The sequence below is a fragment of the Myxine glutinosa genome, chromosome 3 (assembly GCF_964187855.1).
Source record: "Myxine glutinosa chromosome 3, kmMyxGlut1.1, whole genome shotgun sequence".
NCBI classification, from domain to species: Eukaryota; Metazoa; Chordata; class Myxini; order Myxiniformes; family Myxinidae; genus Myxine; species Myxine glutinosa.
In genome coordinates, this window is record NC_136263.1 from 33,968,689 (window position 1) to 33,993,380 (window position 24,692).

A 24,692-nucleotide genomic window follows, 5' to 3' on the forward strand; every position below is an offset into this window, starting at 1 on the left:
GGACTGACGGACGGACAATGCACCATCGCATATGCTCCCCTGAACTTAGTTCCAGGTGAGCTAAAAAGCAAATTCCTATTTTGGGGGGTCAAACCTGGATCCACTTTGACCCCCTGTAAAACCCCTTAGCCCCAATTTTTTTAAAATGCAGTGAACAAACTTTAGTCACAACACAACAAATATAATTTGTGCCAAATTTGGTCACAATCCCATCAGCGGTTTCGGAGAAGTTTCAAGTTTTACGGACTGACAGACAGACAGACAGACAGACAGACGGATGGACGGATGGACTGACTGACGGACGGACAATGCACCATCGCATAAGCTCCCCTGAACTTCGTTCCAGGTGAGCTAAAAAGCAAATTCCTATTTTGGGGGGTCAAACCTGGATTCACTTTGACCCCCTGTAAAACCCCTTAGACCCCGATTTTTTAAAATGCGGTGAACAAACTTTAGTCACAACACAACAAATATCTTTTGTGCCAAATTTGGTCACAAACCCATCAGCGGTTTCGGAGAATAAGTTTCATGTTTTACGGACAGACGGACGGACGGATAGATAGACAGACGGACTGACTGACGGACGGATGGATTGACAATGCACCATCGCATAAGCTCCCCTGAACTTCGTTCCAGGTGAGCTAAAAACGATGGCCCGTTAGTCATTTTCTAGCATTGCCAGCCTCCAAACATCCTCCCTCCCCCTCAGCCTCACCATGCTATGCCAATCACACCCCATGGCCCTGAACCCACCCCAGAGCCAAAGAATACTGGACCCCAATTGTACGAACTCGGTTTCAACAAAAACGATTGTGATTGGAGGATACGTGATCACATGACCGTGAGGCGCCATCTTGGTATAACCATCGTGTTGTCGAGTGAATCGCTAAATTGTGTGCCTCTGCATTGTCTACAAGTCATATTTATATCTCTTCACAACGTTATAATAATTATTTTAAAAACTGTTTTCGTTATTTTCAGCATAAGGAAGAAGACGACTGATTGATTACAAACGGACGCGGACGGGCTTTGCATTTTCACATGCTTTCTAGTTTTGTTTTGACTTCTCTTGCCGCCCACGCAGTTCGCTAATTTTGTGGTAAATTAACGATTACATTCATTCCATGCAGAATCAGGAGTTGTACCACGTGACATATGCCAAGCTACGGTATTATATATATATATATATATATATATATATATATATATATATATATATATACATCGTTCTTCTCATGGGAAATCTCGTCCGTTATGATTCATGAATAGAATATAAGTTGTGATCCGAAAAGTAAAATCTGTTCGTGTCGACAAACCCATCAAAGTCACGAACCTGAACACACGACATGTGAAGCGGCAGATTCTCTCACAGGATATCGTTCGTCCTTAATGTCATGACGTCAGACCAAAATGGTGGAAAATCTCTTCAGTTCGCGCCTTCACGGAGATGCCAACAAGCAACATAAAACAGCTCAGTTTGCTCAACAACAAATCAAGGTCGGGGGTGAACCGGACGTGAAAGTGTCACCGTACGAGCTGTGGTGAAAAGACCGGAAAGAGAATTGCGTGAGGAGAACGGAGCGCGGGAACAGCATGAAATTGATTTTACTTGCTGAGGGTCTAATGGGGTCTCAAAGGTCTTGAGGGCCTTACGGAATCTTGAGGGTGTGAAATTAAAGCTCTAAGAGGTCTCGGGTTTTCAGGGTCTAAAGTCAAAATGTTTATAAAAGTCACAATAGGTCTAAAGGGTGTAAGGGGTCTAAAGGTCTCAAAGGTACGTTCCAATATTATGTGATTAATGCAACAACACACGTTGGGTAACAACATGGCGCCTGCAGTTAAGTACGCCAAACTCCAGTATTCTATGGCTTTGCCACGCCCCCACCCCTTCCTTCACGCCCCCTCCCCCACTTTCTCTTCCTTAACTACTCGACCATCTCACTTGATTTCTACTTGTTATTATTCCCCGAACTAGTGCACCTGCTCACTACGGGAGCGGCATGGGGACATGTTATTATCATTATTATTGTTGCCAATTATTCTTACTATGACTGTACTTATGTTAGATCATTGAATACATCAGACTGTGCTTCACCATTTTAAATTCCGAGTAATAAAATTTACTTCTGTAAGGGTGTCAGGGCGGGCTGGGCCGGATTTAGGAATGGGCAAGCTGGGCAGTTGCCCAGGGGCCTCCACAACCACGGGGCCTCCACATATGGACAATCAGAAGAAGCTGCACTCTCACTGTCTGAAAATTTCGAGTTCAGAATAATTTTCTTCCAGTAATTGATCAGTTTCTGAGTTCATTGGAGCAACGATTGGAAGCCGATGAGAACACCTGTTCTCTTTTCGGTTTCTTGCGTAAACTGGAATCACTGGACTGCGATGAAATCGAAGCAGCTGCAGGAAAATTGGTTGCTGAGTACAAGGATGATCTAGATCAAACACTTGATGTGTAACTGTATTCACTCAATTCCCAATCATCAATTGATACTTTAACAAAACGATTAACACGATTAATGTTTAACGATTTAACATTACGATTGAATATAAAATAAAACCACCTTTAGAGGCCATTTTTCCCCGCAAGCGGGGGTTGGCCTTTTTCGGGAACCGTGGTTGTTGTTTTTTTGGTCCCCTTTTTGAAGCAATGTTTTACGGCCGGATGCCCTTCCTGACGCCAACCCTTTTTGCCGCCTTTAACGACAAACAGGGAATTACCAGTGAACTGGTACTCAATTAGCCGACCTCGGAAGGATGACAGGCTGAGTCAACCCCCCCTGGCGTTAATTCAGCGATTTGACCGGGATTCGAACCCAGGATCCTAGGATCCTAAGCTGACACCCTAGCCACTAGCCCAACACCAGGGTTTAACATTACGATTGAATGACGGTTGTATTTGGATATGATCAAACCCGCGCATTGCCGTAATCTGTCCACTTCCGGATTCGCTGCAGGTTCGTAATTGTCATCAAAATCTAAACAGTATTTGTCGAATTTCAATAAAAGCCACATCACTGTTCGTATCGGTAAATATGATCCCATCGTGTTTGGAAAATTTGGGAAAAAAAACAATATAGCCTATTTTACTCCAGGGGTCCCAGGATTACCCACCCAAAATATCATTGCGATCGGTTCAGTCGTTTTTTGCGGTACCTGGGAACGGACAGACAGACGGACATTTGGTGAATTATAGTAAGATTATTGAACAAGAAGAAAAAGACATAAAATGTCATGGCCTCCGTGGTTTCAGTAATTTTGCTGTACGGAGTTAAAGGCCGCCAGTCGGCCATCTTTGGTCGGATTACAAAACAAAATATTCTGCACGTGTATACTCTCATGTATTTTATTTGTGCAACCTTGAACAAAATCGCATATTGCATCTACTATAGAAGAGAGCCGTTGGTGTGTGTGTGTGTGTGTGTGTGTGTGTGTGTGTGTGTGTGTGTGTGTGTGTGTGTGTGTGTGTGTGTGTGTGTGTGTGTGTGTGTGTGTGTGTGTGTGTGTGTGTTGCCATTTTCTTAGAGATGGCTGATCGGATCTTCATCAAACTTTCAGATGTTCATCAGTGAGTGCCTGGGAGTGTTTTCGGCAAAAAAACCAAGAAATATGACAAAGTAAAGTTCCGGAGAAACAGTTTTGGGGGGGGAGGGGGGATTTTAAAAAATCGCTCTAAAGTGCCTAAGCCTTTTTGATTAATGGTAGTTATATACAAGTACACATTCACATGAATAAATGCAAAACATTATTTTGGAAGGCGTTACATGAGACTTAAGGAAAACTTGAAAATGACACCCTCAATTTTCTACTTCAAAACGATACGAGAATGCAAAGAGAGATGGGGAAAGGAAAACGAGACAGAAAAGAAAGCCTGCGGCCTTGTTTTGTTCCAACCAAGAGGAAGGCCCGAAACCTCAGGTTCAATCACTTTCATTCATGGCGGATCAATCACCATTTAAGGTATTTTAGTTCTTATTTGTTTTGACCTCTCTTAACGCCCAGTTAACTGCAAAGAACAATTAAACATTGTGTAACGTGGGTTGATGAAAGCTGCCAAGTACACGAGAAATCACGAGGATTTGTTGAGGTGCCAGATATTACCAGTGAAACCCTCACAAAGGCCCTAAAAGATGTCCTGGTATGCTGCAATCTAGGGCTGGATCAATGTTGAGGTGAAGCACATGATGGGGCATCAAATATGCAGGGAAGGATTACTGGTGTTGTTACTCAAATTCAGCATGAGAACAGCTCAGCCATTTCTGTTCATTGCTTGGCCCATTGTGGAAGATATGTTGAAGGCAGCGGGAAGTTGGGGTGTGAAGAGAATGACATAGATCTGCAATCTGGTGGTGAAAGAAGGCCGCATTCCAGTGGATTGTGAACTGAGTACCCTCGTCCCTCTATACAAAGGCAAAGGTGATCCTCTGGAGTGTGGCTCGTACCGAGCGATAAAGTTATTGGAGCATGGAATGAAGGTATTGGAAAGGGTGTTGGAGAGGAGGATAAGGAAGAAAGTGAAGATTGATGAAATGCAGTTTCGATTTATGCCAGGAAGAGGAACGACAGATGCGCTCTTTATTGTGAGGCAGTTGCAGGAGAAGTACATGGAGAAGAGGAAGAAGTTGTTTCTTGGGTTTGTTGATCTGGAGAAAGCATTCAATAGGGTTCCACATGAAGTATTGACATGGGTATTGAGGAAGTTAGGAGTGGAGGAATGGTTGATCAGAGTAGTGATGGCAATGTACAAAAGAGCGCGCACAGCTGTAAGGACGAAGGACGGGAACAGTGGTGAGTTTGAGGTGAAGGTGGGAGTGTATCAGGGGTCGGTCCTAAGTCCACTACTATTTGTAGCTGTGATGGAGGTGCTGGCTCGGAACGTAAGGAGAGTTTACCGTGGGAGTTGTTGTATGCAGATGATCTGGTGTTGATTGCAGAAAGTATGGATGGACTGAAGGAGAAGATGAACAAGTTGAAGGAATGTATGGAGACAAAAGGTCTGAAGGTGAATATCGGAAAAACGAAGGTGATGGCAAGTGGTAAAGCACGTGGTGAGGTGGAAAGAACTGGGAAGTGGCCGTGTGCTGTTTGCAGGAAGGGTGTCGGAGTGAATTCCATTCAATGTACAATGTGCGCTGAGTGGGTTCATCAAAAATGTAGTGGTCTGAGAGGGTCATTAACCAGTGTGGCAGATACATTCAAGTGTAAGGTGTGCACAGAGGGAGTTGCAGATGGAGGAAATGTTGAGTTGGATCTTGGAGATGGCGTGAAGCTGGAAGGTGTGAAAACATTTTGTTACCTAGGAGACATGCTGAATGGAGAAGGCGGATCAGACTCGGCAACTGTTGCTCGAGTAACATGTGCATGGAAGAAGTTTTGGGAACTGAGTGGCGGGCTGATGAGGAGGGGAGTGTCGTTGAAGCTGAAGGGAAAGGTGTATGCTGCATGTGTGAGAAGTGTTATGATTTATGGGAGCGAGACGTGGGTAATGAATGTAGAGCAGCAACGAAGGCTGGAAAGGGTGGAAATGCGAATGGTTCGGTGGATGTGCGGAGTATCGTTGAGAGAGAGGAAGACAAATGATGAATTGCGAAAGATGATGGGAATAGAGCCTGTGATGGATGCTGTGAAGAGGAACAGGTTGAGATGGTTTGGTCATGTGTTGAGGAAGGATGAAAGTGACTGGTTGAGAAGAGTGATGGAAATGAATGTAGGAGGAAGTAGAGGATGGGGAAGCCCGAGAAAGACTTGGCTAAACATAGTGGAAGAAGAAATGCGGGCAAGGGGGTTAACAAGGAGAGATGCAGAAAATAGGGCAATATGGAGAAGATTGTCATGGGGACCGCAAGGCTAACCCCCGCTCTAGCAGGGAAAATGGCCTTAAAATGCATGTTGTTGTTTTGTTGTGTATCATAAGTGTTGTAAGTGTTGTTACCCTCGCCAGAGGAGAGGATATTGCATTTGAGTCCGTTTGTTTGTTTGTTTGTTTGTCTGTTTGTTTGTCCGCACAAAATAAATATGATTTTCTCTGCAACCGTTGGTCCGATTGACAGGAAATTTTCCCCATTGGTGCAACTTCACCTGTATAATTTTTTTATGATAATTATGACGTCATAGGTCACGTGGGTCGGGCGCCATATTTGAAAAATCGAAAAACTTTGCACCTCGCTTTATACCTCGGAAAGCGCTGAATAAAAAAAATTGAGAAATGGCTCATTGTAAAGAACTCTCCATGGGGAATAAAATATGTTAATGATGATGTCATAGGTGCCACCATTATGACGTCATAATTAGACAAGTACAAAACTTCATCCGATCAAGATGAAATTTCTTGAGCATAATCTAGGAATAAATTAGTTTCGAAAAAAAATTAATGAGACGTCATCGGTCACGTGGTTTGGCCGCCATATTTGTTTTAACACAAAAGCCTTAAAAACCAATGAAAATACATCCTGGCGAGGGTTTGCAATCTCTGATTGCTCTTTTTCTTGTCATTACTTTGTAATGAGAAGCAGCTTTGGAAAAATGCCACGAACAACACCTTGGAAGAACTCCACAGAAGTGGCAAGAAGGGCCGTGTTGTTAACCATTGTGTGTTATATAGACTTCAGTAGATCTACGTTCACCATTGTGATCAGCATAGACTGATGTCCGGCCGGATTCCTCCAAATTTAATTAAGTTTAGTGTCAAACAACATTAGCAACTGTTTGAAAAGGTAATCATACATGTTTGTGGTTTATAATATTTTTATTTCTGGTAGCGGCCGTTAACGGTATGATAAGCTATTTATACACATTTGACCAAGGAAGAAACACCCCTTTGGGAGGTGGGATATTATTAGTAAACTATTAATTTTGTTTTGTAATAACATTAATATTATGCTTTTGGTATTAGAAGTGGCCTTGGAAAAATGCCACGATAAAGCTATCTCAACACAGACATACAACTCAACATGCATCCCCATTGGTGGGGAAAACCCCTTTGACAGAGAAAACCCCCTTGGGGAGGGGGGAAATGAATTCGATATACAACTTTCATTATGTGTCCGTTAGTCCTTCTGTCAAGTTTGTTTGAGATTGGATAAGTAATGACCAAATGTATCGCGGTCAACAATCGTCAGACTGACAGACAGACGCTAAACTGCACGTTCCATATGAGGGGGAAGGGGGGGAGTTGGGGCAGCAGGAAGGGTCAATCCTCTCTGGGATATATAGATGACAGTAGAGCTAGGGTCGGGCCTCAAGAACATTGGAGGAGAGGGGTGGGGGATATATTTATTTACCAAGTTTCTTGTGGAGCACTTGTCAAATGGCTTAAGCATTCGAGATTCGAGGAAGCACTCCATTCAAAACTGTTGATAAGGAACAGCTGGCTTGGCAAGTGCTAGCTCGATATTTGGTAACTGAACACACCCTGGGTTTCTTCCCTTTCAGTTTCGTGTTAAACAGCAAGAGCAACTGTTTCCAAAGGTAATCGTATGTGTTTGTAGTTTATAATATTTTTGCTTCTGGTAGGGGTGCTCACAAGAAATGCCACGAAAAGCTGCTTGTACACATTAACATGGTATTTCTTCAAGGAGGAAACACCCCTTGGGGAGACAGCATATTATTAGTATAAATATTGTTTTGTTATAACATTAATATTAGCTTTTATCATTAGTTTTGTTAGTTTTGTTTAAATATATTTGAAATTAATATTAGTTTTGTTAAACTATTATCATTAGCGTTGTTATGAGAAGCAGCCTTGGAAAAACGGCACGATAAAGCTATCTTAACACGGATATACACCTCAACACGCAACCTCATTGGCAAGGAAAAAATCCCCTTGGGGAGGGGGACAAATGAATCCGCTACAACCTTCATTGTGTGACCCTTAGTTATCCTGTCAAGTTCGGTTGAGATTTGATAAGTAACGACTGAATGTATCGTGGTCAAAAATCGTCAGACAGACACCAAACTGCGTATTTTAGTATGATGACATCCCGAGCAGTTGTTTAAGTGTTCCAGACAACGAGTATGCAATTTGAAGGACCGAGGTAATGTACCTTTGCCTTTTCCCAGCGTTTTCCTCCTTGCACAGTGGATCAAGGCAGCGAGTCCAGTAACGAGAATAAGCACCAAAAACACGAACCCAACGACCAGTCCCAGAGTGAGATATCTTGCTTCATCATTTGACCCCAGTATGATCTCCACCCGCGCCTCTCCATGGATGTTTCTTCCCACGCAGGTGTATTTCCCAACCGGAGGAGCAAGTTCAGGAAGTTTGATCTGAAGTTGGATATCTTTGGAATCACTTTTCTTCATGGTGTTGAGTTTGACACCGTTCGTATCAAGCAAATCCAGGGTTGGGAGTGGAATTCCAGATCCCCTGCATGTGAGCTCAATTGTTCCATTGATCAATTGATTCACGAAACTTATTTTGGGTTTTACTGGCAAAACATAAAGAGGGTAAAGGGGGAAAAGAGGGAGAGTGATAAAAATGTTAAGAACGTTGACATTGTAATTGATGAGAAGCAAACCGAGATATCCCACAGGTTTTGAGAAAATATATCCAAACCTCATCTTTGTATTTCCCTTCAAACTAGCTGTTAACCTACCTTAAGGTGGGAATAAAATGCACTAATTGCTGCCTACATGTATTGATGCACCTTCACCACTGCCTAGACTTGTTACTCCCTCACCGCTTCCTGCACTCGCTGCAGCCTCACAACTGTCTGCACTCATAACACCCTCACCACTGTCTACACTTGATACACCCTCCACTACCTGCATTTGATACACCCTCACCACTGTCTACACTCACTGCACTTGCACCACTGTCTGCACTCTCTGCACCCTCACCACCGTGTGTACTTGATACACTGTCAGCACTCATTACAGCCTTACTACTGCCTGCACTTGCTACACCCTCCACTACCTGCATTTGCTACACCCTCACCACTGTCTACACTTGATACATCCTCCACTAACTGCATTTGCTACACCCTCACCACTGTCTACACTCACTGCACTTGCACCACTGTCTGCACTCTCTGCACCCTCAACACTGTGTGCACTTGATACACTGTCAGCACTCATTACAGCCTTACTCCTGCCTGCACTTGCTACACCCTCCACTACCTGCATTTGCTACACCCTCACCACTGTCTACACTTGATACATCCTCCACTAACTGCATTTGCTACACCCTCACCACTGTCTACACTTGATACATCCTCCACTAACTGCATTTGCTACACCCTCACCACTGTCTACACTCACTGCACTTGCACCACTGTCTGCACTCTCTGCACCCTCAACACTGTCTACACTTGATACACTGTCAGCACTCATTACAGCCTTACTACTGCCTGCACTTGCTACACCCTCCACTACCTGCATTTGCTACACCTTCACCACTGTCTACACTTGATACACCCTCCACTACCTGCATTTGCTACACCCTCACCACTGTCTACACTTGATACATCTTCCACTACCTGCACTTGCTACACCCTCCACTACCTGCATTTGCTACACCCTCACCACTGTCTGCACTCACTGCACTTGCACCACTGTCTGCAATCTCTGCACCCTCAACACTGTCTACACTTGATACACTGTCAGCACTCATGACAGCCTTACTACTGTCTGCACTTGCTACACCTTCCACTAACTGCATTTGCTACACCCTCACCACTGTCTACCCTTGATACACCCTCCACTACCTGCACTTGCTACACCCTCCCCTACTTGCATTTGCTGCACCCTCACCACTGTCTACACTCGCTACACTTGCACCACTGCCTGCACTCTCTGCACCCTCACCACTGTCTACACTTGATACACTGTCAGCACTCATTACAGCCTCACTACTGCCTGCAAATGATACACCCTTCACTACCTGCAATTGCTGCACCCTAACCACTGTCTACACTCGCTACACTGCACCACTGTCTGCATTCTCTGCACCCTCACCACTGTCTACACTTGATACACCCTCCACTACCTGCAATTGATACACCCTCCACTACCTGCAATTGCTACACCCTAACCACTGTCCACACTCGCTACACTTGCACCACTGTCTGCATTCTCTGCACCCTCACCACTGTCTACAATTGATACACCCTCCACTACCTGCACTTGCTACACCCTCCACTACCTGCATTTGCTACACCCTCACCACTGTCTGCACTCACGACACTTGCACAACTGCCTGCACTCAGGGCCGGCGCCAGACTATTTTGCGCCCTAGGCAAGGCCAGATACTTGCATCCCCCCCCCAAATTTTTTTTTTGCCAACTTCGATTATTAAAAACAGATGTTTTGTTGAAAAAATAAAAAGCAGAAAACTTGAAACTGCTAAAAAAAAAAAAAATTGCAAGAATAAGTACCGTAAGATGCCAACAGCACCAATATTAAAGGTGCAATATCCATTAATATTGCAGGCCACTGTGGTAATGCGCCCCAGTGGCCCTGTTAGGGTTGGGCTTTTCACTTAAAAAAAATATGACACTACATGTGGTTTGCAATGCAAAATAAAGAAAGTGGTCCCTTTGTGAGTGTGTGAATGGGAATTACAGATAAACAAAAGAGTTTTTGGTTTGAGCAATAAGTTTTAGATATGCAAAATCAAAATTTTAAACAATCAGTCTTTGATTATCTTTCGCAAATACAAAATAAAATATTTTGGCACACAGATCATTTTGAACTAAAGGGCACTCGGTATAATGCATACCTCAGCCATTGGCAACACAACATTCAAACCTTTTACTTCACACACCTTTAAGTATATATACCATTTAAGGATACTTGGCGTAACCAACCCGTCAAGTTACCACAATATTTCGCTTGCAGTCAGACAGAGAAACAAACGAAAAACCAGACAAACAGAGTTTAAAACGTCTCATAAAAGTTTCAATTTCAGACACATCAACATCTCACTTTGCGTGCCTTTTCCTTTGCAAATGTTGTCACAAATTCAACCAGATCAAGTGCTGATGCCTGGGCATGTTCAATTGATATACAGTAGTTGCCAAGCCAACTAGTCTCTTTTCCAACATTGAAGAGCGTATGTAAGTTTTTATAAGTTTGAGCTTTGAGAAACTACGTTCACCACTTGCCACTGATACTGTATAGTCTAGGATCCGAGACCTCAAAATTTGATTTTGAAGTGACACCGCTGCTATATTTTTTTTGACCCCTAGATCATGTCTGTGGGGGTGTTAGCCACCAGAAAAGTGACTTTAGCAAGGTAGTTTGGATTGCGCGAATTCTGTAAGGACGTTTTTTAACTTGGGGCGTCAACTGTAAAAAAGCAAGAAATTTAGGGGTAGGGAAAATTCAATTGACCATATATCCCATAATACAGGGGTGAGTGCAACAAATTACCACTCATTCTTTTTGTTATAAAGTTGGCTTTTATATGAAACATGATTCAACGTGATTGGACCATCCATGAGGTCAGCAGAGGTCAAAAGGTCACGGAAAGTGGGTTAAGCTAAAAGTTTAGCTCCTTTAGTAAATAAAATCGCATTTTTCCTACTTCAAGCTCAATATAGCCAAACTTTTACACCCAAAATATGTTGTTTGTACCCCTCTGATGTTTTTGGGAAAGAAATGCCCTGACTGAACTTAACTTACTGGCATGTATGTCACTTTAGATTTGCATAACTTTTAAAAAATCATCAAAATCGGGCATTCACTATCTATTTGCACGGTACTCTTCAACATGTTTTAAAACGACAAGTCATACCACATACTGTCTGGAAAAGTGTCATTACCTCTATTTACTCATCATCATCACCGTCATCAGTCAGAAGCCGTCCACATTTTTCTCTGTCGCCATTGCAGGCACATGCAATGATGCATGGTACTCCAGCTTTCGCACAAGGGCAATTCCTCAGGCAGTTCGGTTTCTTCTTACATTTGCAGTACTTCAACTTCGCAGCAGAAGGCTTTGATGGCTTGCTCTTCATGACAGGAATTAACCTGTCACCATCCACACTCCTGCCATACTCTTCAAGTGGAAGAAGCACTGGATTGCTGAGTGAAGCTTGCTTGTATAAGCTGATCTGACAAAGGCTCCTGAGAACGTGGAAGTGAAAAGCATCTTCTGTTGGAGGAAGGGAGCGCAGATCTAGTTTGCTAGATGCAAACAAGTGGGCGCGGAGCTTATCCAGGGATGAATACCCTGGCTTGCCGTAGAGATCACAAAAGAAGCTTCGTGCTTCAGTTATTACCTGATCATGTGCAGAAGGTCCGGATTCATGTCGGATGAAATTGGACAACGCTGGCTGTTTGTCAACATGCTGGGGTGCGACTTTCACTGCTCTCTTCTTACCCCATTTGAAAGGATAGCTCACCGAATCACAACCTGACAGAATGTAGGAGATGAGCAGTGTGTCTGTGAGTGCCAATACGTCCTTTCCAACTGCTTTGGCCAACTCATTCACCAAGTCATGGATGGGGAGGAACAGATCATCCTTTTCCACCCATAACTCAACAACGTTTGTCAACCGAGGGAAATGATACATTGACAAGACGATGATATCTGTATCTGTAGCCTGAATGACAACTATGCTGTTGTCACAGCTAGCAATGTGAGCAAAGATTCTGGTGTCCGCCTCCTCGTGGTTAGGGCAGTACAGCTCATCAACATTGGTATGTTCCGTCTGCGTCACACGAGTTGCCTGGGCGTTGACCCCAAGGACCAGGCAGAAGCCATCAGGCCAGGATGACTCCTGGGACCAACGTGAAGCAAGATACGACAGCAGATTGGTCTTGTTACAAGGGTTTGACAGGAATGTGTTCCAATCAGGGATTTTCATGATGTCCGCTGGAACAAACTCTGGCAAGTTGGTATTTGACTCCCGTCTCTGGCGTTTATCCCCTTTTAGACTCTTTAACCCAAAATCATATTGATCGCCCACGAAATGCACTTCAGTGCAATGTCTGGGTTTCATGTTCAAGAGTTTGTTCCTGTAACTTTCCTGAAGTTGGTCAAATGTACTCGAACCAAGTGTGTTGAACCGCTGGATGAATGCCATTGCATCGACTACATAAACGGTGTAAATCACGTGTAGTAAATCAGGGTCGACTGTGAAATATATTAGATTCGTAAATATCATGATTTCACAACGTTATAACATTTCAAGATTCAATGAGGAAACTAGTCAAATTTACCTATACTTTTCTCTCGAACGCTAGTGAACCGATAATTGCTTGAATGACAGGAAAATATGTACAAAATATTCCTAACTATATAATGTTCTTATCTAACTATTCGAAGTTCATATTTCGCTCTTACTTTACGGTTTTTGGACGGGAATCAGCATTCCATTCAGCTCCTGACAGAAAAAGGAATATGGCTACCGGTTTCACTTTCGATATGTCATTCAGTGCTTCCACACGGGAATTTCGATATGTCGTTGGTTGAGTGGTAAATAATAATTGACAAGAAGGAAGCTTGCTCCAGCTAGGGAGGCTGAAGATCGATGGTAATCATAAAGATCAGCAAGAGTGAAGCAAGTTGCTGAAACAAATGTAGCATAATTAATCAATAGCACCACACAAAAGATGAAAAGCATCAACCACCACAGTAAACCATCACTATTACGATCAATATAGGCCAGAAACAGTAGAGGGATGCAAAGAACATATTGTGACATATACGTAGTGTGTTCAAAAAGTATCCGACCTTTATTTTTCGTGTGTAAAAAAGAAGAAGCTAGGGAGGCGTTGATTGGTGCACGTATGTAGGCGATCCTAATGCACACGCGTGAATTTTTTCACACCTGCAGAAGCTGTCATTCGACGGCAGACCGCCGATGAGTGAGGAAATGTAAGTGAGCGCCGTCGGATTTTCGTTTTTGACAAAATGACGGAAAAACTTGAACAACGCTACTGCATCAAATTTTGTGTTTCATCAAACTTGCATCAAAACTGCAACTTTGTTTCTGGGTCGTACTCATAAACCCAGGACTCATCGCCAGTGATCACTGTGTTGAGGAAGCTGGGATCGCTGTTCACAGTCTCCAGCATGTCCTGTGCGATTTCCAAACGGAGTTGCTTCTGCTCAATCGTTAGCAGCTTTGGTACGAACTTCGCTGAGATTCTCCTGAAGCCCAAATCCTCCTTCATAATGGAATGAACGGTGTTGAATCTTGCGGATCGTTTCCACTTGGGAATCGCCAAGCTTTACACAAAATTTGATGCAGTAGCGTTGTTCAAGTTTTTCCGTCATTTTGTCAAAAACGAAAATCCGACGGCGCTCACTTACATTTCCTCACTCATCGGCGGTCTGCCGTAGAATGACAGCTTCTGCAGGTGGGAAAAAATTCACGCGTGTGCAATGTGCATTAGGATCGCCTACATACGTGCACCAATCAACGCCTCCCTAGCTTCTTTTTTTTTACGCACGAAAAATAAAGGTCGGATACTTTTTGAACACAGTAGTACATATGTGAATTATTTGATAAAGGAGCTAAATTTTCAGCTTAACCCACTTTCCGTGACCTTTTGACCTCTGCTGACCTCATGGATGGTCCAATCACGTTGAATCATGTTTCATATAAAAGCCAACTTTATAACAAAAAGAATGAGTGGTAATTTGTTGCACTCACCCCTGTATTATGGGATATATGGTCAATTGAATTTCCCCTACCCCTAAATTTCTTGCTTTTTTACAGTTGATGCCCCAAGTAAAAAAACGTCCTTACAGAATTCGCGCAATCCAAACTACCTTGCTAAAGTCACTTTTCTGGTGGCTAACACCCCCACAGCACAGACATGATCTAGGGGTCAAACATTTTATAGCAGGGGTGTCACTTCAAAATCACTTTTTTACACATTTCCAGGCCTCGGATCCCAGACTAGTATAAAATAATTTGTATAAAACTGTGACCCTTTAAGGTTCAGTAATGCGCCCCTTTGATGTCTGCGCCCCAGGCGGCTGCCTAGTTGGCCTAATGGTAGCGCGGGCCCTGCCTGCACTCCCTGCACCCTCACCACTGTCTACACTTGCACCACTGTCTGCACTCTCTGCACCCTCACCACTGTCTACACTTGATACACTGTCAGCACTCATTACAGCCTCACTACTGCCAGCAAATGATACACCCTCCACTACCTGCAATTGCTCCACCCTAACCACTGTCTACACTTGATACACCCTCCACTAACTGCATTTGCTACACCCTAAACACTGTCTACACTTGATACACCCTCCACTACCTGCATTTGCTACACCCTCACCACTGTCTACACTTGCACCACTGCCTGCACTCTCTACACACCCACGACTGTCTACATTCGCTATAGTCTCATAACTGCCTGCACTCATTACACGTGGACCACTCCCTGCACTCATTACAGCCCCACAACTGCTTGCATTTGCTGCACCTTTACCACTGCCTGCATTCACGACACCCTCACCATTGCCAATCTCCTCTGCAAACTTACTTCGCATACATAACCAACTATTCTCCACAAATTCTTCACACTCTGGTACCTGCTGAGAAGTATCTCTGTTCTTTCAACCTAGAAATAACTATCTCTACGTCAACAACGTCCTCACTTCCAACAACATTGACTCACCGATGTTTTCACTGTCCCTGACATGGGCCACGTCAAGCATCTATGACACCGTTTATAATCTGCTTCTCATCTTCTTATGTCCCTATTACTCACTCCGTTACCCCAGCTTATCCCAACCATATTTTAAATGACTTAACCGCTTGACAAGGAACGACAAATACATAGATAGGCCTTACCCTGCCATTTCCAAATAAAACAAATACAATTAAATGGTAATCTGCTGCAAGCACAACTACAACCTTAAGTGATACCAAATACACCTAACACAAAATCACTACAACAAATATGAAAAACAAAAATTAGCACTTTTCATGTTCTGCTGTAGGGAGCTCTGAAATTTGCAGGTGAACCCTCAACCGGAAGTACCTACCGGAAGTCTAAGAGCCCTCACAACACATGTTTATAACAGTGCTCACAGCTCCCACTACATCCCCTCACCCCCAACATAATTAATATTAAATTGATACAAGTCAGGAGACGACGATGGTTCACGAGCGAGCGGTATTCAATGACAAAGGACGGACTATAACCGAAACAGGCCTGGACAGGCCAGGCCCGGAAATGTCAAAACGAAGGTTACTGACCTTGAAATGAGATAGAAAATAATGTATAATCTGTTATGAGGTTAATTAGCTACACAATACCGAAAATTCGGTGAAAAAGGAAATGAAAAAAAAAAAAATGAAAAATCGAGCTCGGTGGGGCGAGACATGAGATTGGCCTAACCAAATACCGAAACACCTGTCAGATTCCACCAAACCCCTCGGAGAAGATGTAGCTTGAACTCGATTACCCCCAAAAATACATCTTTTTCGGGCGTGGCTCCGCCCACAATGGGCGCAATACGCCCACTCCAGGCAGGATACAACTGGATCATGATATCAACCTCCCACCCAAGTTTCATCAAGATCGGATGATATCATGGGGTAGTTACGCTGCGGACAGACAGACAGACAGACGCACAAACATGACGAATATAGTGGTCACCTGATAACTCGTGAACCAATGATTTACCAGAACACTTTGCAGAACGTTGTTGCTGTCAAAGCAGTTTATTGGCAAGGGTTATACTGGGTGGTACATGTACCATTTTTAAAGTCTCTTGTATGAGTCGGCCAGGGTTTGAACGACCGACCTCCCAGAATCAGAAGGGACGCTCTAACCATTACGCCACCACGTCTGGAATAATATAGAGTCCCTGTATATAGAGAGTTGTGTCAACTCAAATATGGACGCCATTTTGTGTCTAAGTGTGTCGGATTAGATATACATGTACATTCGCGATATGGGGTGATATATTCTAAACCTGCTAAAAAAAATTTTACTACACATATTTAGTCTTATTATTACATACAGGTGATATTTGTTTTGTCAAAAACTCAGCTATTGCCGTGAAAAAGAGCTGTGTGGTGATATTAAAAGTGGTATGGCAATGCATATTACAAGCCAACACTGCATATAAGAGCTAACATTATAAGTAAGACAAACCAATGCTGTCGTTCTCTGAATTTTAATAACTTTTAGAAAGGAGTGTGGGCATATCCAATATTTTTTAAAGGGTGCCGAGAGCAATTCCGGTGTAGGACTTCCAGCCGACATATAGTCTAACACACTTAAATCTGTGTGTTAGACTGTCATCATCTGTCATCAGATGTCACTGTCATCAGCTCGCCCCCTCTCAAACTGATTCACATCGAAATGTTCCTGCAATCATACAATGAGTGTCCTTGATGTATTTATTTATTGAAATTTTTATTCTAACACAACACAGTTTAATTTTAATGAGCTGTCATGTACTAGTACTTCCACAACAGAAAATCACATGGACAATCTTCCGGAAGATGGCCAGACAAATCGCTAGCTCTATCGACCACATGTATATTGATATTGTTACAGACGTGGTTGTGGATGTTGGTTTACCGAGCGGTTTGGTATGACCGCGCCTGCACGTTTACCCGATTATACTCGAACCTTGGCCGAGTCGCGCTATGCTAGGTCAATGAAGGAAAAGGACACAACGGCTGGGATTAAAATGACACGACACCAAGGGTTCAGTTCTCAAGACCTCCGGAGGAGGTTATATTATGGCGGAAGGTTAGATTACAGGAATGAGAGGGACAGCATAGGAAGATAGGCACTTAGACACACTCTTATATTAGCCCCGACAGACGACAGATAAACAGGACAAAAACTGACTCACACGGGGATTGATGGCAAGGAAAGCGGGTAGTCGATGGCTCAAGGTGCACTCTTGGCTCAAGGACAGAATCGACCCGGTCCGGTCCAATGATGCGGGGAGGTCGCTCTCAGCGCTGGAAGGTCGCGACTTGTCTTCTTCAGTCGGGGGCGCATCTGACGTCACGTCCGGTAAGTCGCTGCGTATATCCGGCGGGGAGTGACACGCCCTCGGCTCGTTAGCTCCGCCCCAGATGGAATCGGCCCGTTGCTTCTCATTGGGTGCGTGCGGGGGGGTTACCGGCTCCGCCCTTGACGAGGGGCCGACAGGCAGCCCCTTCTTGGTAACCCCGTCGGCGCACATGGGTAATGGCGGCTAACCGAGCCGGAGTGAGGACGCACACTCCCCGCACGCCGCGCCGCGCCCCTCTGTTGTTGTAGTTGTTGTTGTAGTTGTAGTTGTTGTTGTTGTTGTAGTTGTTGTTTCATGGGGAAGATGGGAGTAGGTAAGGGGAGGTCCTAAACTCACTACTGGTGCCATACAATCACATTCTGGTGCAACGAAGAGTCAGAATTAATGGAAACGAGTCCTTAACTGACATAGACTAAGAATAACTAGCAAGATGTCCGAAAGTTGTCTACGTGAGATGCGGTGGACCTGGGCACGACATTTAATGGGGGAAAAAGGGGAAGGTCGGTTCTACAGAGTGTTATTTACAGGCAATGGGACTAGGGAATGGGGGATTGGGGATAGTTGGGGAGTATTGGGGAAATAGGGGAGTATTTACAAGCGGATATTGAGGCCAAATGCCATATCCGCAACATTGCACCCTTCTCTACCCTCGGGGCGTCCCGACCCGATAAATTTTTACCTATTTTAGTGTGGCACTCAGATGTAGTTCCCTCTACTATTAACTCTACCCTGAGTGCGACAGTTTTACAGATATTCACAAATGAGTAAATATGTCCCCCTGCGACGTTGCACCCTTCTCCTCACAGAAACACGCCCACAGGATAACCGAATTGCGGAAAGAATTCGCAAACTAAACATACAGCCGGTAGGGAGCATTATTTACAAGACTACGCTGATATTTACACTACGATCCAGGACCTGTTTTTGGAGGAACACATGCAGATGTTATGCATAGAGAGAGCACGCATGCCAGCATCGATACACCAACCCACGAGTGCTCTGTGGCCTTACGGCCTTTAATAATGTGCAGAGCACCCCTTCCCAGCACCAAAAGCACCACCCCATCACACAGTCAGCACCATCCGGTGCACCAATAAAGTGTTTATAAATCACCGGTGGTGTCGCAGCCGGCCGATGTTCTGCCGCTGGTCTTGCCTTCGTGTGGTGCACTTGGTGTTCTTGCCTCTTTCAAAAAAATAAAGAAAGGCGCCAACCGCGTCCATTTCTGTATTGTGGCCGTCAGGGGGCCAACTATAAGTGGTTCACCTTGTATGGCATAGGTGCCACGTTGACCCATAGGTCCATCAATGGGTGGTGCTTGGCCGCAAAAGAACTGCGGTCCATTGTGGGTGGCCACCAAAATTGCGGTCCATATGGTGTATCGATCCAGGCAGCAAGCAGCGAAAGTGCAGGCCCACAACTGCGTAGCCAGCACCTCTCTCTCCTCTCTCTCTACCCCAAAGCCAGATCCTCGGAGGTGGGAGACAAAAGAAGCAGACAAGTGAGTAAGGTGGTAAGGGCGCAAAAGTGCATGCAATGTAAGGTAATGCACACTGGGGGCACATGGGAACCAGGTGAGACAGGTACGTTCCTACCGTACGCCCCCCCCCCCCCCCCCCCACCAGGTAACCTACATGGCCCCTCCCTTACCCCTTACTGTATCCACACAACACAACACTACCCATAAACATCTACTTTACAAATCAACAAACATCCCTACTGTCTTCCCCGTTCCTCCCATAAACCAAATTCGTCTTCTCTCCCTCCTAACCAATCAAATTTGCCATTTTCAACTTTCATCAAAATTTGCTATCACCAATTAATCATCAGTCCCTCCTAGGGAGGGAGAGATGGAATCACCCCAATGTCTCATCCACGTCGTGATGCGTCTCACAAATCCTCACAGCAATTCTCATTTCTGCAACACAAACAAAGAAAACACAGGTGTGGAGTCATCATCATCACCACAGGTAAGTGGCTGCGTATGGTGCGACAGGTTCATCAATCCTAACTATTTCCTAAATGACTTTAACAACTTTACATTACCCGGGGTCTTTCTCCTGCCAAACCATTGGCCCTCTTACACTATGGGTTCTAAAAACCAATTCCCATTGGCCAAACTGTGGTGCTTTTCAATTTGGGGTCTCACTCCCCCGATTCATCTCCCGGTGCCCTCGCACAATTTCTGGGCTGTGGCGTGTACCTCTCCCAGCGGGTCTACCCACCTGCACACCTCCACCACTGCAGTTGCCTCCGAGCTTACCTACTCCTTACCCTAACCTAACTACCTGGGGAAGGCCCTCTGGCGCTCTCCCCACTCGGTGCCCTCTCTGGCACTGGGCTACCCGGGTCCGTCCTCCGGATCCTCGGGCCCCATCCACAACTCTACCGGCTCCCAGAGCCCACCTGCGGCCTCACCTGGCCGACATCCTCACAGTGGTGGAGTGCCCAACCAACTACACACACTAACAGGCTACACGCCCAGCCATTTCCACAACACTAATGCACCCATCCACAACACCATTCTGTCACCCGCACCACAGATGCCAATATCCAACCACAATTTACCTATACCCTCTACCTAACACTTACACTACCCGCCCCGGGTACTCGTGAAAGGGGTCCACTCTTCCCCCATTCACACCTTCGCACCATGCACACCACTCCGTACCACTTACTCCAACTCTCTCCACCCACCTGTACCTGCACACCTGTGCTCTCACACCTGGTGCCACCTGCACCCTTCTCTCCCCAAGCGCATTCGCGCTGATCAACACACTCACTACTCATACACTGCTCCACACACCTGTCCAGTTGCACACCTGTGCAATCACACCTGTTCAATTCTCACACACACGGCATCATCTCATCTAACTACTCCCTTCTGAAACTTGCGCTTCCCAGTCGTCCCTTTAAACTATTGCGCTCCCACGTCATTATCATCCATACTAATCTACCTGCGTCCCCACTACAGGTATCAGTCACTAACTAACCTTAACGTTACCTAATGTCATCTTCGCTAGATCCCTACAATATAACCTAACCCACCCGGGCTAGTTTTCACTGCCATACACCCCATAAGCTATAGCGCATTTGCCCCACATGGGAAGGGTGGCAGGGATGCCACCCTTACCCACCGGGCCCATCGCTCACTACCAATTTTGCACATCAAATTTCCACAAATCAAAAATTTGCCAATCACTACCCATCATCTGCCAATCACTACTGCCAATCCTTTGCCAATCACCAAATTTTGTTTTTTTCAAATTTTGGGTCCAAAACACTAACCTCATCACCCAGTCTACTCACTAATGCCTCTCGGTGCGCCAATTCCTGTCCAAAGCCCGGCTTCGTAAAGCCAAGCCATGAATGCGGGTTGTTCTGTGCCAGCGGCTGGATGCGTCCGGCACTCGGTGCAGGGACGGGGGCTTACCCGGGCCGAGATCCCACGCACCATCTCGGCGTGGAGCCATCCAATGTCCCGATCTCGACCTGCCGGAATGCCTCAACAAAAAGTGGTCGCCATGACGACCCTTTCTATCGGGCTGCCCGCTCCGCCTAGTGGAGCACGGACGCGGCCGTTCAAAGCGAGGCCCAGCGTGGCTCGCGCACGGCGGTCCTTTCGAACCCGCCGTGGCTCGGATCCCCGCTGGTTCTCGCGGCACGCGAAGCCCGGCACGCACCGAGGGCCCGCTTCGGCTAAAAGTCGTTCTAACCTTTAACCCGGTCACCGTCGATGCTTCACCTGGATGCTTACACCCCGCAGCCCGTTCCTTGCTCACACATCCAGTCGTTCCCATGCTCCTCGTACCTTTCCTTTCACACCCCGGCACACCCATTCCACTCACAGCCTTGGTCACACACCTGACCACCGAACACTTTGGCACACATTCGTTGGTCGCACACCTCACCAACACACCTCTTCGCGCCCCCTCCTCTGTCACCTCCTCTGTGACAATCACAGGTGTGCTCTCATTCGCACACCCAACCACGTGCCTCACCACCAACTCCAGCGTGCATTCCCACTCACGCTCTACCATTCCAGGTGTGCATCCTTCCATCCCAGGTGTCCATCCTCGCTCACCTGTCACAACCAACTCACGCTCCTTGTCACTCTCACTCCTCTCACCACCACTCTTGACAGCGCACTCACCCTTACTCTTGACAGCGCACTCTTTCCTCATGCACCTGTCCGTTACACACCTTCCTCGCGCACACTCTTGCGCACACTCTCCCGTCACGCCCTCTGTAACACTCACCACCGGCGTGCATTCTTCCTTGCCTTTGACAGCGCACTCTTTCCCCATGCACCTGTCCGTCACACACTTTTCTCGCGCACACTCCTGCGCACACTCTCCCGTCACACCCTCTGTAACACTTACCACACCGCGCTTCCATGTGCTCCCTCGCACACGCGCTACGACCGACTCATTCTCGCCAGCACCCTCACTCCTTGGCACGCACTTTTTCCTCACACACCCCAGAGTCGGACTTTCTCGCACACCTCCTTTTTCGCACACCAGACCTGTCGCACACTTCACCAACGGCCTCTCACGAACACCCGGGTCCATCTCGACCCCCAAGCTTCTTAAATCCCCTGGCGCATCATACGCACGACCATATTGGTCACCACTTACACCGGGTCCTCTTCCTCTTCGCTTCTCCTCCATCACCTGCGAATCCCTCATCCGGTTAATGAGCACATCATCACGATCCGAACACAGACTTCGGACCAATTCTTTTATCTCCTCTTTTATCTCTTTCTTATCCCCTCTCCGTCGCTTCTTAATTTCGCTCATCCCTTCTTCCACTTCTTCTAATTTCTGCTTCACCTCTTTTATTCCCCGGTACGTCTCCTCAAGCTCATCCTCTAAGGCTACCTTGACCGTTTCCATGTGCGTCCTCACCTGTCGGTCCTTCGTCTCCATTACCTCTATCACCTCGTCCAGCCTCGTTGTCAGTCCCTCACGTACCATCTGACATTCCCTCTTCGTCGCTACCAAGTCATCTTTTAGTTCTTTCTGTGTCGCCTTTAACCCTCCTAATACCGCAGTGTTCCTTTGAACCTGCTCCGTTAGTCCTTTTTGTCCCTCCGTCAGCTGTTCCATCTCCTGCGTCAGGTCCTCTATGCCCCCTTGTAACTTTACAGTCCCCTTTCTCACCTCCTTCTCCATGTGCTCCTTACAGTGCCTCACCTCCTCGCGCACTCCTCCGACCCCCTCACCCACTCCTCTTCTGATCTCCTCTCCCATCACTTGCATCTCCTGCCCAGATGCCACCCTCATCTGCTCCATTTCCTCCCTGTGAGCATCCAGTTTGGTTTCTACCCCCATTCTGACCCCCTCTATCTGCTGCCCCATTTGGTTAACTTCCCTTTCCGCTTGGTCCCTCATGTCCCTCAATTTGCCTTCCATCCTGTTTTCTAACCCCTCTAACCCATTTTTCACTCCCTCTATCTGATTCTCCTGGGCAGCCATTCTATTTTCTACCCCCATTAACCCATGTTTCACCCCTTCTATCCCATTGTCTAACCCCTCTAATTTCTTGTCTAATCCCTCACCGGTACCCCTCGCTTCGTCCCTCATTACCCACAATTGCTCACCCTGAGCATCCATCCGGTTCCCCATTACCCCCAATTGCTCATTCTGAGCCTCCATCCGGTTCCCCATTTGTCCCATACTGCTTTTCAAACCTCTAATTTGGTCTCCCAATTGCTCACCCATTTGTTCCATAAGGGCCCTCATTTGCAGGAGGAAAAGGTTCGAATCCACCAGGGGCGCTGCCACAGTCGCGGGCGCGGTGACCAGCGAGGCGCCATTTTGCGCCCCCGCTACGTCGGGCGCAACGACGCTATTTTGTGCGTCTGCTACCCTCGCTGCTTCGCTCTCCTCGCGTCCCTCAATTTGGTCCTGGACCGACCCTGCCTCACTCTCCCCTACCGGACCCCAGCTGTCTTGATCCGCCATAGCGCGACTTTCAAAATTCGGGTTTTTATTTCCGTAAAACAAATTCAAATTTCGCCGTTATAATTTCGAGCGCGGGAAACGCGCTCCGGATCGAATTCTACCTCCCAACACCAATTGTTACCCTAGTGGTACAATTGGTGTTCCAAAATTTGGGCCTAATAAATTTAGTCCCAGGTCCGAATTCCACTCCTCGACACCATTTGTTACAGACGCGGTTGTGGATGTTGGTTTACCGAGCGGTTTGGTATGACCGCGCCTGCACGTTTACCCGATTATACTCGAACCTTGGCCGAGTCGCGCTATGCTAGGTCAATGAAGGAAAAGGACACAACGGCTGGGATTAAAATGACACGACACCAAGGGTTCAGTTCTCAAGACCTCCGGAGGAGGTTATATTATGGCGGAAGGTTAGATTACAGGAATGAGAGGGACAGCATAGGAAGATAGGCACTTAGACACACTCTTATATTAGCCCCGACAGATGACAGATAAACAGGACAAAAACTGACTCACACGGGGATTGATGGCAAGGAAAGCGGGTAGTCGATGGCTCAAGGTGCACTCTTGGCTCAAGGACAGAATCGACCCGGTCCGGTCCAATGATGCGGGGAGGTCGCTCTCAGCGCTGGAAGGTCGCGACTTGTCTTCTTCAGTCGGGGGCGCATCTGACGTCACGTCCGGTAAGTCGCTGTGTATATCCGGCGGGGAGTGACACGCCCTCGGCTCGTTAGCTCCGCCCCAGATGGAATCGGCCCGTTGCTTCTCATTGGGTGCGTGCG

The 24,692-nt window shown here is 46.2% G+C and overlaps 1 protein-coding gene across 2 annotated transcripts in view; it reads right to left on the bottom strand.

Annotated features, from left to right (window-relative positions):
* Positions 1-24,692, bottom strand: part of LOC137418307 (uncharacterized) — a 77,498-nt gene that overhangs the window by 42,849 nt on the left and 9,957 nt on the right. For both annotated transcript variants that reach the window (XM_068104338.2, XM_068104337.2), the window contains exon 3: positions 8,046-8,429. In XM_068104338.2, coding sequence (XP_067960439.2) covers positions 8,046-8,429 — 384 coding nt within the window. The remainder of the gene's footprint in view (positions 1-8,045; positions 8,430-24,692) is intronic.